Source organism: Hippocampus guttulatus, chromosome 16 (genome assembly GCF_054856545.1).
Source record: "Hippocampus guttulatus isolate MCC_2025c chromosome 16, RoL_Hgut_1.0, whole genome shotgun sequence".
Classification (NCBI taxonomy): domain Eukaryota; kingdom Metazoa; phylum Chordata; class Actinopteri; order Syngnathiformes; family Syngnathidae; genus Hippocampus; species Hippocampus guttulatus.
Genome location: NC_141276.1, coordinates 5,851,662 through 5,870,027, shown reverse-complemented (window position 1 = coordinate 5,870,027; position 18,366 = coordinate 5,851,662). Strand labels below are relative to the sequence as shown.

The window sequence follows — 18,366 nt, the reverse complement described above, 5'->3', positions numbered from 1 at the left end:
AGTGAAGCACTTAGGGATCTGGCATCAAATTTGCCAAGGTTGTTAACAACACTCTTTTCTGTGGTGTATCAAATTTATAAAGCATTTCTTTTCACTTACTGAGACTCTATGTGTGTGATTATGGCAAGCTTAAAATGTATGGCCAATGTGATAAGTATTGCTAACAACAGATTTTAGAAATCAGATTTCCAGAGAAGTCATGAGAAAACTGGAAAAAAAAAAATTCACATTGTCAAGCATTTATTGGCATTTACACCCACATTCTTTTAAAAAAACATCATACAATGCTCCATTTACGGCTAACCAAAAAATCTTGAGCCAATTAGCAATGGCAGTTTTCATTTTAAAATAACTTACAGTAAATGTATTTATTCAAACCATTAACCAGTTTTCAGACAGGTCTTAAACAAAGAGCTGATGCAGCACAAAGAACATTGTGACACATTTGTAAACAAACAAGTGCAAACTTTATACATATGCATACAGCAGACGTGATGAGATTTTTTTTTAATTGCCTTTCGCTTTAAAACAGAGTTGCTTTTTTTTAACTGTACAAGCTATCAGTCCTTGTAGACAGCAATAAATATGGTTGGGCTTCAGTGGCTGGCTGCATGTCGTAACTGGTTCGCTGCAGGGCGCGTACATTTGGCGTGTGGTTGAATCCCGAGTGCTGCAATCAGCTGGAAGAGGCGCCTCTGTACGCCACATTAGTGAAGGTGGACGTCGCTCCTTTGTACAGTGGATTGTTGGCCTGAGAAATAAAAAGCAGTTTCATGTGAAGAGGAGAACTCATGAGTGCTGAACTGCCAATAGGCAACATGTGCAACAGCGGGTTGAGGAACGTTTCGCAAATGAAGCTGTTCACTTAAGTCAGTCGCTGCCAAGGATGTTTATATTCGTCAGCCGGAATACAAGCATATAGTGCCACTCACTGATTATTATTTTTCTCACCGTGTTCCACCTGGCTTTGGCTCGTTCCTTCTCAAACCTGTCATACTCCCTCCGGTCATGGATGGTGATCAGCAGCTTCCAGATGAGGAGAGCCACCAGCCCCAGGAGGAGGATGGCGCCTGCCACGGCCGACAGCACCACCAGGGTGTCAGGACCCTGCGGACATTCTGAGCAAGAGAAACGGATATGCGGGTGAAAGTTCTCTTCGGTTCAACCATTGCAACAAAAAGTTGTTCAGGCACAGAAAAAAAATGACAATAACCTGGCTCTTCAATCACGAACAAGATGGATTTGCCACTTTCGTCTTCGTAATACTGAAAGTGCTCCACGCAGTCGTTCTCATCCTTGTACGAGCAGTTCACAGCATTCTTTGAGAGGAACTCTGAACAGATCGAGGTGGATCATGTCAGACATGCGTTGATTAAAGAAAAAAAAGAATTCAAGATGCAGGCGTTCTCACCGAGTTGGGTCACGACTCTGATTTCATCTTTGCAGATGCGACTGCAGCTTTTGTCTTTGGTGTACTGGCCTCTCACGAAGTGCTGACACTCAACACACTCCCTGCATATACATGTATATGCTGATGAAATATGTAGTAAAAATTGCAAAAGCTTGAAGCACTATAATTTATACACAAAAAATATATATTTTATTGATTCGTAACTAAGTCTGCGGCCTTCACATATTTACTTTTTGATGGTGCACGAGTCAGGGCAGGTGGGACACTTTTCGCAGGTGGCGCCATAGGCCCCCGGCTGCGTGCATTGACACGCGCCACATTCGCAGCTGCCGCGGCCGCTGCACAGCAGGCCGATGCTGGACATGCAAGTGTCGATGCGCGTGGTGCAGTTGCAGTTGTCACCCACCCAGCCGGCGTCGCACTGGCAGAAACCGCAGCTGCACTTGCCGTGGCCTGCGAGAGATAGAACACTTCCTTTAAGCCGTTTGCATCCGCCGACACCATCAAACCTTTGATTTGTGTCATTGTATATGTATGTAAATAAAGAATTAGGGTTACAGTAAAAGGTGATGTTAGTTTTTCGGAACACGGGATTGTTTATACATTCATATGTTTAACAGGCACAACAGTCCTCTAAGGGAAATGATAAGTATGATGTTGAGGCCACCGTTTTAAAGCAACAATGGTCCCATAATGTGGGATTTCAAGCAGATGTGCTAATGTTGCTAACTCAGTCGTGGGCTAGCACAATAGAGTCGTTTATAGTTGAGAAACCGTTCTTAAAAAACCTTTATGAGCACCTTGAAGGTCATTCATCTGCTCACAAAGGATCGCTTGAACACAGTATGTGGTCCATTTAGTCACATGATTGAATGTGTTGTCATTTTGTTGAAAAGGATGTTAGCATTAGCGCTCAGGGAGTACAGCTGTAAGAAAATAAACACGGTGTTCACTCGCTATATTGCGGTTCACCCTTTGCAGCCTCGCTGTTTCATGGAGTCTATTTTGTAATGCTTTTTTTTTAACAGTAAAATACAGTTTTGTAAATGCAAAGAAAATACAGTATAATGAAAAAACATAATTGATGACCGAAACATTAATGATAAACAAAACCCTTCCGTAGACAAAAAGAAACAATGAAAAAAAAACATACATAATAATTTTAAAAAATTAACCACAATAAATGAATTTATTGCGGGTATATTTTGGAACGTACCCCCCCCCCCAAACCTCACCCCCCGCGATAAACGAGGGAACACTGTAGAGCAAAGGTGTCAAGGAGATGTGCGATTATTGTGATTTAAACTAAAAGAAACAGTCTATTCATAGTATCACGTTCAGCACCAGCTGGGAACATTGAGAAGAGCAAAAAGTGGCGTCAATTTCCGCCGGATTCATTGCAGACTCCTTATCTGCGTGTGTGTGTGTGTGTGTGTGTGTGTGTGTGTGTGTGTGTGTGTGTGTTTGTGTGCGTGCACATATCTGCATGTCAGATGTGTGTGTGGGCGTGTATAGAAAGACTGTTTCTTATTTATTCATGCTGTTGGTGTTGGCTCACCATGCCACTTAAATGTTTTGACACATCATTTGTGGTCCATTGTGAGGACATTCCTATTTAATCTGATAACATATGAGCAGCTAAAGACTCTCAAGCCACGCCTGCTCTTGTTTTATGGTTGGGGGTCGTCCTTTGTTAGTGAAATAAAGCTGTGTGTGTTCTTTGAAACAGTGAAGTATGTTCAGGCTAGTCGACGTGGACTTTTCTTATCACTGCATGGAGTAGTCAGTCATTAACTCATCATCATTCGCCAATTGTGCTGGCCTTTAAAGTCCCTGTAAAGGGAAAAATAAATGACCGAATATGACACACAACAATGAAGAGTGTTGTTAAGAACCGCTTGAATGATTAAAAAAAATAAATCAACAGTATATAAAACGAGTCTTCAAAAATATGAAAAATCAAGCCCTTCTCTCCTCTCTCAAACCAGGCAGCCAGGGGCTGCTCAAATGTCAACAGTCAATCAAATACCGTGACTAAGACCTGGAAAAATGGATGCTACAACTTTGAGCTACAAAATATATCAATTTAAAGCTTCAGCTGGCCAGAATATAATTATCTTTAAATATGTACAGGATACAGTATTTGGAAACACATCTGAGGTATCACTTAACCGGGGTCTGGCTCAGCAAAGAGCGGCTACGTACATATCGACGGGCTTCCCGAAAAAGACAGGAAGTGTCCAATTGTTAAAGTGACAACGGTGTGCATGAGGACACTTCCAAATCCTGCTCATAAAACGAGCGAGCGTGTTCAAGAGAAGGTCGGTAAAAGGTGAAAGAGGGACATTAAGAACACAATGTGTGAGGAGGGCGTGAAAGGAGGGGTTGTACGCTTTTCCTGAGGAGGAATGCAAAGTGATTCACTCACTCGCCTTCACATTTATGGGCCCTGAGGGATGGGCTTGCTTGCTGGCTCTTGCAACTCATACAGACTCAAAACACACTTTAGAGAAGGAAAATGCCTTGGCTGCGTTCACGCCGAGCATTGCACAAAACAAGCCCTTTTATGATCCTGCAGGGTAATAAAGCTGTATATTTTTTTATGAAAAAGGAATATGATGACATTAAAGTTTTTTTATGTATCAACAGGCCCGGAGTGAGTCATTGAGACAGCCGAGTGAGTTCCCAGTGGGCCAGGCTGCTATGCAATATGTGCTGCTGGGTGCCGCTATTCTGGCCCGTAGACTAATTTCCGCCTACGCACGAATCCATTTTGGAATCAGCAAATAAAGCGCGCTTGCGATATTTGAATCACTATTATATAGTAAAATTGTATATCTTCATGAAAACATTGTGAACTGAAGTGGGCCAGTTTGAGCCTGCATGGGCTGAAACTAAATCCCACTCTGGCCCCGTGTATCGTCACAGTGCGGCAGGTGGAGAAAGTTTCATCGTCGGGAAGAGGAAGAGCTTCTTTTCCTGATAGCTTTGGCACGAGTGTGTGTACTGGGATCAGGAAAGCAGCGGAAAGCACGCCGTATTGAATGCAACACGTTAGGAAGCAAAAGCGGAGGGGAATGAGGCAACATGGCAGCTGTTGGTAACGATAGGTGATATGAGAATGGATCGCTGCAGCCAAGTGGAGACTGTGGAGTATAATACTGCAACGTCCAGAGCAATGTTATTTTTTATTTTTATTTTTTTACAAATACCCGCATTACTTCTGTCTCTCCGGCACACGCACTCACCCGAGCACAGCGCCCCCTTGAAGCGCAGGCAGTTGAAGTCGTCACACTCGCAGTGTTTGCCCCACACTTGGCCAAAGTCGCTGTTGTGACACGAGCACTGTCCGCACAGGCAGTCGCCGCGCCCATTGCAGACGGGGCTCCCGGGCTTGGGCACGCACTTGGCATCGTCAGATGGGCTGTAGTCCTCTAAGGAGCACTCGCAGTGAGGGCCCAGCCGCCCGGCGTGGCACTGGCACACTCCGCACTCATAAGTGCCGTTGCCGTTGCTGCAGGACGGGCTGTCGGCCTCGGCATTGGCCTCGCAGGCGCACGCGCACGCAAAATCCACTGTGACCTCCAGGGAGTCCTTAAATCCTAAAGGTTTGATGGTGAACGTCTGGGTCTTCTCCTTTGGGCAGCCTCGCAGTTGAGCCTCCACATTGAAAGACACCTGAGGAGGAGAGTTGTTTTGGGATCGACACCAAGATCAACATTGTATTGAAATCAGCATTTCAACATACCGTGTCTCCGATCTTGAGGCCAGAGCAAGACTTGAGACCGGGGATGACTTCACCGTTCAGGCAAGTGGCGTTGAAAGACAGATTCAACTCCTCCGGAACCCCCAGAAGCTCCAGCTCCACTTTAGAGCGAATTTTCTGCACCCAGATGATCGTTAGTCACAATTTGGAGAATTTTGAGGAAACGCTCCGGGAAGTACATACCGCGTACGCTGCCTCAATGAGCTCAATAACATTCCCCGAGTCACCAGATAGCTTTCCCACGGTGGTGCCTGGAATGAGCTGACTGTATTCCTGGGGGGAAAAAAAAAAAACAGGGCATGGGTAAAGTGACGGTTCCTGTGTTTTCAAAGTCAAACGGTGTTTCCACCTTGTAGAGCGGCACCACGTAGTCTGTCACGGCAAAAATCAAGTTGATGTTGTTTTCGGACATTTTCTCTGTCAGAAGCGCCAAGGAGGGATAGTCCTGGAAAATAGGCGTCCGTCAAAAAAACAGTCGGAATCTACTGGCTGATACAGGATGGATATGGGAGAAGTAGTAAGGTGTTGGTCTCGTCAACCGTGCCTATTGATGTAGCAACGTACGGCATACTCAACTGAATGCTTTGTGACATCCTCTTTCAAACCGGCCCCCACTGTAAAAGTGTGCCTTTTATTTTGAAAGGATTCTTTACCAGCAGGGTGGATTTGTTGTAGACATTGTCACTACCCAGGTGACACTGCCCATCATTGGGCTGCACGATGCCGGCGAAGCGTCCATCCAGGGCGATGTGCGTTTTGGCGTCGGTGGTGAACACCAGAAGATGCGAGGCGTCCGGACGCCAACCGATTTTGTCCTGAATGACGACCAGAGAGAGGTAAGGCAGGGAACGGTGGAAACGCTTCAATTTCTGATCCTACCTTGCACACGACTGCCTGCATGATGGCATCAAATCCGCCCTCCGGGGCGTCTCTGTTTCGCGACACCTGCTGCTTCTTCACTTCCTCTGTGAAACGGGCCACCGTACCCGTGAGGGACAGCACGTGTTTGAAGCCAAACTGGGCCTGACAGTCGTCGTAAATCCTTTGGGATTTTGTCGAGAAGACTTCATATAACAGAAAAAGCCTCCGTTTCTCTCAGATCAACAGACTTTTGGCATCACTCACCCATGGCAAGGGTTGTCGATAGCCTCGGGGGGAGCCAGGTACATGTAGGGCGACACAGTCTTGTCCACAAAGGCTCCGAAACCCATGCGCAGGTTACTGGTGGTCTTGCCCATAGTCTCGGCCAGCTCGTTGCCCAAAGTACGCAGGCGAGCCAAGTCATCCTTCATGGAGAAAGAAAGATCCATCAGGTAGTAGAGGTCCACTGGGTAGTCCTCCACTTGTTTCACGCTGACGGTGAACCTCATGGAATCACCTGCAAAGAAGCGAGATTGTAGCACGGTAGGGACTGCGGTTCGAGGCTCTAGACTAGGGGTGTCAAACATACGGCCAGCGGGCCGGAACCTGCCCCCCAAGGAGGTTCAATCTGGCCCGCAGGATAATTTAAAAGTAAGAAAATGCATTAAAGACACAAAATGAATATTTTTAATAAAATGCAATTCATGGATTGTCCGCTCGGGGAAACCCGTTTTGATCAGAGTAGAAGACAACATTGTTTTGATCAGAGAAGAAAACAGCAGTCTCAATCTGTCACTGAGACAGATCCAACACAGCAGATGGTATCAATGCACCAATGCTTCTTTATACCAAAACAAAGGAAAGACATGATATTTTGGTTATTTATAGCAGAGTATAGTATTATGTTAATGGTCTGGCCCACTTGACATTTACTGAGTCCGTATGTGGCCCACAATGTGAAATGAATTTGACACCCCTGCTCTAGACTGAGGTCGTGTTTGCTCCACCTGGCCTGAGCACCATGCGAATTTTCTGAGGCTGTATCTGGGTAACGGTTTCCCCCGCGCCTGAGGCTTTGTCGCTTAGTGCCTTGTCCTCCAGCACCGCCAACGTGCTGGCGGGTGACTCCAGGGCTTCCTCGGAGCAGCCGCCATCCAGCAGGTTTTGCTTCAGATCGCAGCGGAAAACTCCGGAGCCTCCCATCCCAAAGGTCTGGAACACAAGACAATTTCTTTGTCGTTGAAAGACACCCTGGAAATGGCCACATTGAGCCTCATGTGGCAAATGGCATAAAATTGGCAGATTTCCAGAGATTGTTGGAGCTTGGCTTTGTGAGACTCTGTCTACCAAAGTTGAGGTTGCTAAAAGAAACTTTCTCTGACCTTGTGGAATAGAGTTTTGTGTTTTATGGCACAGTGGTTGGGAATCCCTGTTTTACTGTACCTCTTGAGAGCACCACGCACAGCTGGGGTCAACTGTCAAACATTGCTGACACGTCGTGACTCCTCGCGACGTGCACACGTTGGACCCTGTTGTGACAATCACAAAAAAAAAAAAAAAGGACACCAGTTGCGGCGCATTTCCCGCTGCAGAGTGGCATTTGCATTTCCTCAATGATTCAGTTCCTTAGAACGTGTGTGAGCAAGATATTCCTCGTCACGCATAAGCTGCCTTTCAGGTGACTGCTGAACAAACATGCCCATGGAGGGATGACTAATGGATCCTTACAGACTAGAACTTCGTGCATGACGGAAGAGTGGACTTTTTGGTCTTGCAAGAAGTCACATTGTGGTTTTTATAAAAACATTGAACATTCCTAACTGTTATGTAAATTGACCACTGTATAATAAAATATTGTTATTATTATTGTTATTATGGCAGGGGATATGTTCCACGTGCAATCAGTGAAAATCTGCAATACAGAGACGCAATCTAATGATTTTCCTTCTCGTTTAACCCCTTCCACATGGTTCATTTCCTCATTTCAAAGACACTTTTCAAACGCGACAATAGGTTGCAAGCGTAAAATGTATCGAAAATACTGCATGTGCTTTAGCTTTGTGTGTACACGCTTGTGCCTTTAAGAGGCGGAGCCTCGTAGGGTGGCACATGATGTTGGCGAGTCAGTGTGAGCGTCTGGCCGTGAGCTGTGGCTGACAGCGGCTCCAAATTATGTGAAAACCATAGCTCCCCTTTCCTACACACAAGGGCATTACCGTCAGTTAGCTTTAAGTATAAGTACACAGTAAAAAAAACACACACAAAAAAACAAAAACGACAAACTTAGTGTTATTTGCAATCACATGCAAATGGTGGTTGCTTTCCTTTTGATAACTTGACAGCCCCAGTCTGGAATGTATCCCCGGTGATGAACAGAATTTCACTTAAATTAAACTGGACATGACTTTTCAAAAAACAGGAGGAAAAAAAGTCATAAAAACTCACCATCAAGTGAAGAAGTGGATGAGAGAAGGAGGCACAAGACAGGCAGCAACGTCCTCATGGTGAGTGCGGTTCACTCACTGGGACAACTTTTCCTCATTCTTCCGGAACTGCTGCACAGTACGCACACACACACACACACACACACGCACACACACACGCTTCTCCTTCCACAGCACATTCACCTTCACCTTCGGTCCTCCCCTACTCATCATCCAACCGTCTACGCCCTCTTTTCAACTTACTTTATTAGTACGTAAATACATGAAGTCAATCTGGTTCACAACGACGAGACATTGACACAAGTGGCCAGTGAATCACTCACAGGGTCGTAAATACCATTGGGGGGGCGTCGAGTAAACATAACCATATAAGGACATACTGTTGGGGTGTTTTTTTCCCCTCCCAGACGATTTGCAGTGTGCAGCATTCAAGTTATGTAATGAGACAATCCTACATTATGAGGTATGCTCACACATTACTATATGATGAGTTCAATGTTAAGGAGTTCATCTTGATTCAACCGAAAAGACAAAAACTGAATTTCCCAATGGCATTTATCTGAAAGTAAAAAAATTACATTGAAAATATCTGATCTTACGTCTAAAAATAATAATAATAGTAAGCAAAGGACAAATAAAAGCAAAATACTGTAATATAAAACGAGGTATTAAAATATACAAATAGGAATATAATGTAAGAAAATGTCTTAGATGCATCATTTAGGGAGTTTAAGATGAGTGAAATAATATAAAATAAATACATATATAAATAACATAAAAAATAAGTTACATTAAAAAAGCAAATAAAATGCATCAAAGTGAACCTATTGTCTGGTCAAAAGCTTTAAAATGATTGAACTATGAATAAAATAGTATAAATAGTACAAATATAATAATGAAGATAATTTATTCTACTCATAGATTAGGAATTGGAAAGAACTGCACAGATACCAGAAATAAAATGTAAAATGTTCAGCTGATTCATCATTTAGTGACTGTAAAGTCAATTGGTTGTTTTAATCTACACAATGCGCGATTCTCTTGTTTTATGTTTAGTTTGACAGTAACCTTCAAGTGGGAGAAGCGTGAAAGAAACTGTCATCTCTCTTTTTTGAAGAATTGTTCACTATTGTGTTCACTCCTGAGTTGACCAACATCATAGAGTGCTGGCATCTCAAGTCGTTTTATTACCATTTATACTTTTTGTGACAATTTTATTAAGTTGCGTCGCTTTTTCTGATGTCAAATATTTGCTTTGGCTCAAAGAAGGTTGGAGAGCACCGCTCCACGCTGCTCCTATACTGGTATTGAACGTTCTAATATCTCCACACTGTTTGCATTTGGATGTTGTGGTAGACTCCCCCCTACTGGTGAAATCGTTTAACACAAGCGACATCTTCAATGAGACGGGATCGGAATCTATCACTTAAGAATGATAACAAATACCCGTACGTTTTTTTTTGTAAGTATGTCTCACACTCATTCGCTTTACTTTTAGCATTCAAAGAGACACAAACGGTCTTCCGGTTGGCATTTAATAAACATGCCATCCAAACACGCAGATGCTTCTTGTCTGTCCATATCTTAAATCATTCATGCCGCCCACTCCCCATAGGCAACCCCCCCCCCATGCTTTCCGGACGGTTGCTAAGCTACCGCCGGCAAGAAAAAGGGAAAGACGACAGAAATAGCGGAGTAAGTCGAGCAATAATAGTTGTGCTTGCCTTCACTCAGTGTGTGCGTGTGCGTGTGCGTGTGTGTGCGTGTATTGATGGGCCGGGATGTATCGGCACCCTTTTGTTGGGTATCTCGCCCACAGATGAGTGGCCTTTCCGGCAGAGCGCAGCACTGAATGAAGGAGCTAGACTGGGTCAGATGGCAGCCAATTAAGACTGAACAAGACAAGTGGAAGGAAAAGGGAGCTGGGGGAGAGTGGGGGGGGGGGGGGGGGGGTGGTCTCGCCCTGTGGGGTTATAGATCTCCGCTGAAGCCTTTAAGCGTTTCGCTCACAGCCAATCACTGCCATAACAGCGACGCTTTGATCAGAAAAGCAGGTGGGGAGTGAACGAGTGGGTAAAGGAGACGACGTGGCACAAATGAAATGCACATCCCGAGAGCCGAGCCACAGGGAAGAACCGAGAAAAAAAATGTTTTTAAAAATATACAGTATATTAAAACTTCGGTGTGAACTAGGGGGTTTACAGGGGACCCCCCCCCCCCCCCGCATGCTTGGGGCCCAGATCGACACCCCTGTTTCCGACTCTACCATCCTAATGAATTGGCGCCTATCTTGCTGAGCGTGCCCCCTCCCATCCCCGCAGTCCACCTGTAGCACCCAAAGTGTCATGACGAGCTCTTCGATCAGGGAAGCCGTCACTTAATTTGCGTTGCTAGGCTGCCAAGTCTGTCCCGTTCAGCGCAAACAGTCTCCCGCATACCCGTCTAGTCGGCCTGAGCACCTCTGTTGGCCTCCAAAGTCCCCCTCCCTCGCAACGCCACCCCCCTTCCAACCCCCTCCACTAAGTCTCAAAATAACTTCACCAACCATCTGTCACCGAGCTCCCGGGTCTGCTGTTGCTTGGAAACAAGTTTCACATCCGCCCAAAGGGGATGCATCCACAATATGTCTTTATGAAGTTTTGGACTCGCGGTGGAAAGTTTGAGCAACAGGTTCAAGAGCGCTTCTGTGTTCCGGATCATTTTCATTAAAGAGGATTACATGAATAACGTGTGGCTTAATTTGAAGCTCAAAAGGAGGATTTACATGAAGTACACACTGTTTTCCAGAAACACACTGTGAGACACTGAGACTTTGTTGATTTGCATGCGGTAAATTAATTAGCTGCAGATCAATCCACCAACTAATGAGATGATTTCATTGCGCAGTACACGCACAAACCACATTGTGCCACCGAATAGAATATTCCACCACCAAAATACTCTATTGTACAACTGCAAGGGTGGGTTGTGCCACAAAAACACACAATCTTACGGCACCAAATTTTGTGTTTACATAAACAAGATTTTTGCAGGAAAATACTGTTGTGCCATGAAAACATAATACGCCAATATTGTACCAGAAAATGTCATATTCTGCACCAAAAAGGCCATATTGCTCAAGTACACTACTCCATCGCGCCACAAAATTGCTACAGTATATTGTACTAGCACAACAATACTCGGCGATATAAATACTGTCCAAAAATGCTGCATTGCACCAGAACAATTAAATATTACCGCAGAGTATATACAGTACAGTGCCACAAACACAAAATATTAGGCCACAAAATGCAATATTTTGCCTTTACAAATGCTATATTTTGCAACGGAAGCATAATATTCTGCCGATCACCTCAAAAGGGGAATTTATCTGAAGGACGCGCTACTTTACAAAGGCGGACTTTGATTTATTAATAGACACACAATTACACCTTGTTGATTTGCAAATAGGAAATTAATTAGCTGCAGGTGAATCCGCCGACTAATGAGATTTCATTCACATAAAAGCAAACACAAAGCATCAGAGGTGTTTGTGGCCTCCGAGCCGGTTCCTTACTCCCACAATTGGGTGCGGTGGCCTTTTGATGATTACCATGACAGCCGCCCATCACCACCCCAACAAGTGTTTATTTATCTCTGAATTGACCGAGAAAGGCTGTCGAGCCGTCGTTGCTGAAGACCTACAGCACCGATCTCAAACCCGCGGCCTACGAGCCATTTGTGGCCCGCCGGATGAGAATTTGCGGCCGCCTACTTGAGATCAAAATGTTATGTTATTGCTGCCGTTTTTTTTTTTAAATCACTTATTGGCTGCCAATTTCAAGACAGGAGATGGAATGTTTTTTTTTTGTTGTTGTTTTTTTTTGGGGGGGGAGGTTGAGCACAGGAAGCACCCCAACATGCCTTTAAGGCATGGAGAAAGTTACGGTTACTACTCAACTAGACATGCAAAGTAGCCGCGAGATGAGTGCGAAGTCCTGGTCACCAATCTTGTTCAGGTTCTGAAGAACCGTTCATGTTCTCAACTGTTATTTCATAAGATTGGGAAGACTGGGTTAGTTGGTAGTACTTTTGTTCATACTTGAATATTTTGTGGAACAATTTGATGTAACTCAGGCACACCCGACGCCATCTCAAGCGGCGCCAACTCAAGTTGAATTTGAAAATTTGAATATTCTGCCCCCCCCCCCAAAAATATTTATCGTGCCACACAAGCAATACTTGGCCACAGAATGCAATAACGTGCCATCACAAAAATGTTATATTTTGCCTGGAAAAGACATGATGCCACAAAATTGAAATATTGACACACACATTTTTTTTTAAATGCAAGACAATATTTGGCACAATTCGGTATGCCAGGCCAACAAGTCTTATATCTTGCCCAAAAATAGTATATTCTGCCATGAAGCCACAAAATGCTGCCACATAAATTCATAACGTGCCACTAATGTTAATATTGCCTTTGTTTGCCACAAAATGCTGCATATACCACAAAACTGGTGCGAGGAAAAACGAAATTTTAAACCAAAGATGTGAAACAGGAATCAGCCTGTGAAACATATCGGCCGTAAAAACAAACAATATATTTGAGTAAAATTTCATATTTGCCCACATTTTACCCACAAAATAATTTCAAGAAAACATAATTTAATGCCACCAAAATGGCACATTGTGCTACAAAAACAGAATATTCAGACACAAAAATGCTACATATTGCCACAAAATGTTGTCATGTGCCACAAAAACATCAGTACACGCAGGGGGCAGGAAGATTCTCCTTCTATTAAGCACTAACGACATGAAAGACATAAGGACCCGGTTTTACTCGCTCAACAGCGGCTCAAGTTTCCTCACGGATCAGCTTTCAGGTCTAACTGTAATGCACTTGTTTACAAATCGCGGGATATGTAAATGAGTTTTTTTTCCCCCAATTGAATACATTTGGACTTATTTTGAGCCGCAGCTTGGCAGAGAAGCAGCCGGTGTAACTGTGGGAGGGCGGCCAATAACCGTAATAAATATTTGCCTCGGCTCAATCATACTTTATTAATTCATGTCTTCCGTTCTGAGTGATAACTCGCCGGAACTGACAATTCCCAAGCGGCGGCGGACGTTTCCACGGCAACCGGTGTTTAACTCAAAAGCCCCTTCATTAGGACCACCCGTCTCGGTGGAGCTGATACAAGAACTGTATTGGAAATTCCGCCTTGATCTTGATTTACATATGCAGGCAAAAATGATTGGTAGCACTCTGTTCATGAAAGAAAAAATGAATCTAAGAATGATGATTGATGGTTTTTGAATTGTAGTACTGTACAGCAAAATTCTTTTGAAAGCGAGTTTGTTTTTGGCATTTCGAATTGTTTGAAAGCAGTATGATAAATGGGAAAAGCTATGCAGTTGTGTAGCAAACTTCGACCGGGAGTAGGATTGAACAGTTTGAAGACATTTTGAAAGACTTTACGATCTGCCGGACTGCTGCTTGTTGTGACGCGAGTTCATTCTGTTTTCTACTAGCTGAGCAGGGTCTCCCCTTTCCACCTTTGTTCACATTTCCTAGCCCCCCCCCCAAAAAATGCTTGGGGTCCCCCAGAAAGTGTCCCCATTCCTCCCTCCCCCCAGGTCGACGGCCATGCTTACGGCCACTTTTGAAATTGCACATGTGAGTTTATTATGGGGCACAGCTCCAAAGCGCACTCTCAAACTTTGACATTATTTGAAATAAATAAATATGACTCGGTTTTATTCTAACATGTTTTTTAATAAGAGTGGCGACTGACTAACATGACCCCCCCCCCGCACCCCCCACTCCCAAGATACGGACTGCAAGTTGGTGGGGAGCTCATCATGACTTTCAACGCACCAAAGCCTTGTCACAAAAGGAGAGCTGGAGAGATGGGTGGGGGGTGAGCAAGGGGGTGGGGGGGGGGGCCACGCTCACGCGCAGTATCTTATTACACCTTGCACACTCTTTTAAGAGGACCCACGAAAAGAAGGCACCAAGACCAGGACGCTCAACAACCCCAGCAATTTATTATGACTATTTTTTTTTTTTAATTTCAGCTGACTTGAGTCGTTCCATGTGACCATTAACGCGCTCAACTCCACATCCTCTCTTTCTTTCTTTAAATCCATGACGCCAAGTTGCTCGTCTCATTTCCTTCACGCCAACTTGGAGCCATGAACGCCTCCTCCTTCCTCGATGCCACGCACGGGGCGCTCCTCCAAGGCAGCCAGACTCTGGCGGGGACGCTGGCCGCCTACTCGGGCAACGGCAGCGAGCAGGCGGTGACCGGCGACGGCGGTGCGGGCGGCGGTGGCGGCGGCGGCGTGGGAGCCGGCGGAGGCTCTCTTGTTCTCCTGCAGGAGGAGCGCAAACTGCTGGTGATGCGCGTGGTGCAGATCGCCGTGCTGTGCGTGCTGTCGCTCACGGTGCTCTTCGGGGTCTTCTTCCTGGGATGCAACTTGATGATCAAGTCCGAGAGCATGATCAACTTCCTGGTGAAGGAGCGCCGGCCCTCCAAGGACGTGGAGACCGGAATGATCGGACTCACATAAAAGGGGGAGCTAGGGAGCGGAGCCGAGGTCTTATCTGCATGAACCTCCTTTCCTGTCTGTCAATCAGTGAAAATTAGATATGCAAAATGGTCACGTCTCCTTCCAAGTGACTCCAAAGGAGTAGCCTTTGTGCGTAAAGTTTGTGCGTAAAAGCAGCCAACTGTTGACGCGCGGAGCGTTCAAGTGGGTTTAAACATTGCCAACTTGAACAAAAAAAGCGACAACAAATGTTTACAAGCCGTTACCTCACGTTCGTGTCGCGTTTGTACTTTGGGGTAGTTGTATTTTCATGAATGTTTTGACACGAAGGCATGGTGTGATGTTTTTGCGGTCTCTTGTCTTCTGCGTGCGGATAAAAACGTTTTTCCCCCCCCCCACCTCATAGTTGCGCAAATAAAGGAAACACGGGACAAATGTTGCACGTTTTGATGCACACACTCGTTTTGGACAGCTTTATGGAGTGATGCTGCTGTAATTTATATGTTTGGCATGCTCGCTGCTTGGTGCATAAAAAGTCTGTTTTTGCACTTTGGAAACAATATGATGCATGAAGTCTTTTTTTTGTACCGATGCAGATTGCAAACAATAAAAAAATAACAAGCACATTAATGTTGACTGATAGATGAATGTGTGATCAAGGATATGGAAATTCTTCATTAAAAACACTCCATTTTGCAACAAAAGCCAGATTTTTGTCATGAAAAGTGTATGATTCGGACACAAAAAGGCTATGAAATGTTACCTAAAACATGTAGTTTGCCACACAAACACCTTCTTTATTTTTGGATGTGGCTCGTCAGTGATTGTCAGCTGTCTGCCAAAAAAAAAAAATCTTTGGCCACAAATCAATCATTTGTCAATAATCTGAAAAGCATACATTAAAAAGTAAACCCCTGCTAGAAAAGAGTAACAACGCACAGGAAAAGGCTTTAAATTCCCAACTAAATTTTGTAAAACGCTAAAAAAAGATTCTCAAGAAAATGCCCTATTTGGTCGCAAAAAGTAGTTTGTGACAGAAATTTTGAGTATTCTGTCAGAAAAGTAATATACATTTCACAGATTTTTTTCTCTTTTAAAAATATCAACTTTATTCCACAAAGTTCTTCGTTATAAAAAAAAACAAAAACAAAACAGCAGCGATCACTTCCAGCACTTAGCCTGATCCTACTCTCAGGCCACTTGAAGCTCCTTTATTCCACCCGAAGGTGTGATGATAACCATAGTTTGAATTGACATCGGAGCCGAGCTTAACGCCAAGGGGGACTTACGGACATCTACATTGGCCACCAAAGCCTCTTGGGGCAAAGGCTTCATCATTATTTTAACACGCGCTCAATGAGCCGAGTGGCCACCTTGCAAACACGCCCTTGCGCTCAGGCACGGCACGCCGACATGCAATCGAGCGACAAATGCTCACAAGCACCTCTGTCCCCTAGAAACAGCATGAAAGCATGAATAAATAAAAACTCCGCTGATAATTAGATCTCATCAGCTGAGAGCAGCTCCAGCAGCGCTCAAACAACATCCAACAGGATGATGAACATCTTCTGTGGGTTGACATGAAAACAATCGACTGTAGAACTTCTAGCCTACAAGGGAAAAAAAGCAATTCAACTCATACAATCATGAAATGCATGAAAACACATTTTGCCACAAAATGTCATATTGTGCCACAAAAAAATGTATCGTGCCACCAAAACACAATGTTGTATTGTGTTCCCAATACAAAAACTGATGCCATACAAGGCTGTATCTTGCCATGAAATGCAGTATCATGACATAAAAATACAATATCATGCTACAAATATGGCACATTTTGCATGAAACTGTTAGACAGTGCCACAAAAATTCATGGTCAAATGTAATATTGTGCCGCAGCATGCTGATTGTCCCATATAATACAATAAAATATATATTTAGATATAAGCACAATGCAGTGCCACAAAAATGCCATGTTTGCCGCAAAACGTGATCATTCCTCCCCCCCAAAAAATATTTTGACACCAAATTCTAGATTGCGACATGAAAACATAATATGCCACAAAATGCACATATTCACCACAAAAATGCCTTATTTTGCCACCCAACTCTGCATGGCATCACAACGATAATATTTGCCACAGTATTGTGCCACAAAATCATACCATGAAAATCACAATCTGCCAAAAATGTGGACAAAAATGGGACTTACTTGCTAAAGAGAAGAGCCCCATACTGAAAGCGTGTGCACAAGCACACACACACACACACATTTTAAGTGCATTAATTAGTGTAACAGAGAAGACAGTTCTTTATGTTCCGATGACTACGAGCGGGACACGAAGGTCGCGGTGTTGTTCTTAATTATGATTAGGGCAAGAAGACGGCGTGGAGTGTTTTGCACAACCCCCCCCCCCCCAACCAAAACAGAATCTGTGCTCTGGAGTACGTTTGCTTGTCAAGAAGGTTCACCGCTGACCTTTAGCGCAGGTTGAATAATGAACATCGCGGCGGCTCTGAAGTGGTGTCAAGAATAACAGTGTTAAAGTGGCACTGGCATTCAAACGGGATGACTATAGAGCACAATTGTTGTGGTTTTAGTTTTTTTCTCTCCGAAAACTGTTCTTAATTCCCTCCTGTGTTTTTTGACAGGCGGTCCGGATACAAAAAGGGTTCGTTCCGGGCGTGCGTACGGTTCCCTCCAGGACCGAGTGGCCTTTCTCGGGTCCATTCAGCCGCCTCCTAATGGGATGTGTCACGTTGAAAAGACGAGGCGTGGAAGAATGCTCGCCACTTCAAGCTTGACAGGGGTTATCCCATGACACACACACACACACACACACACACACACACACACACACACACACACACACACACAGGTTTCATGCATCGGGCAAAGGAGCTGAATTTCAGTCAATCTTGCCTTTCCAAAGCATGAGTACTTTTTAAGGCGGAATGATTAATGGAATTCAAATCGACACCTGAGCTATTGTCGTGAAAAAGTGAGAAAAAAAATTCTGGGGGTCGCACATACATTCTGATGCAAAGGAGGAGGCCGAAAAATATCATCCTGCAGGCCACAAATGACCCCTGGGCCGCAAGTTTGAGACACCACCATATATCTTTTTTTACATACTGACATTACCCAGGACAAGTAAGCACACAGATCTCTCTCTCTCTCTGTCTCTCTCGCCTCTATTGTAACGTAAGCCTAACCTCTACGACCAAAACATTGATGTAAAATATATCCGGCATTGTACAGTATAATACAGATTAATTTATTGCTTGTTTGATCGGAAAAAAAAATATTGTCCAACGATATCGAATCAAATATTGTGTACATT

At 44.3% G+C, this 18,366-nt stretch overlaps 2 protein-coding genes across 2 annotated transcripts; one reads left to right on the top strand and one right to left on the bottom strand.

Annotated features, from left to right (window-relative positions):
* Positions 1 to 223: 223 nt before the first annotated feature.
* On the bottom strand, positions 224 to 8,808 carry LOC147192727 (integrin beta-3-like). Its single transcript, XM_086133508.1, has 15 exons — positions 8,484 to 8,808; positions 7,482 to 7,567; positions 7,046 to 7,250; positions 6,303 to 6,555; positions 6,057 to 6,219; positions 5,831 to 5,992; positions 5,527 to 5,622; positions 5,361 to 5,450; positions 5,160 to 5,294; positions 4,660 to 5,089; positions 1,642 to 1,864; positions 1,412 to 1,512; positions 1,214 to 1,333; positions 952 to 1,118; positions 224 to 751 (listed from the first exon to the last, which is right to left on the bottom strand). Exons 1-15 carry the CDS (start codon positions 8,539 to 8,541, stop codon positions 677 to 679), a joined length of 2,364 nt encoding a protein of 787 aa, XP_085989634.1. The 5' UTR covers positions 8,542 to 8,808; the 3' UTR covers positions 224 to 676.
* Positions 8,809 to 14,461: 5,653 nt separating this feature from the next.
* rprml (reprimo-like) lies at positions 14,462 to 15,648 on the top strand. The gene has a single exon (XM_086133182.1). The coding sequence runs from the start codon at positions 14,666 to 14,668 to the stop codon at positions 15,041 to 15,043; it is 378 nt and encodes a 125-aa protein (XP_085989308.1). The 5' UTR covers positions 14,462 to 14,665; the 3' UTR covers positions 15,044 to 15,648.
* The last annotated feature ends 2,718 nt before the right edge of the window (positions 15,649 to 18,366 follow it).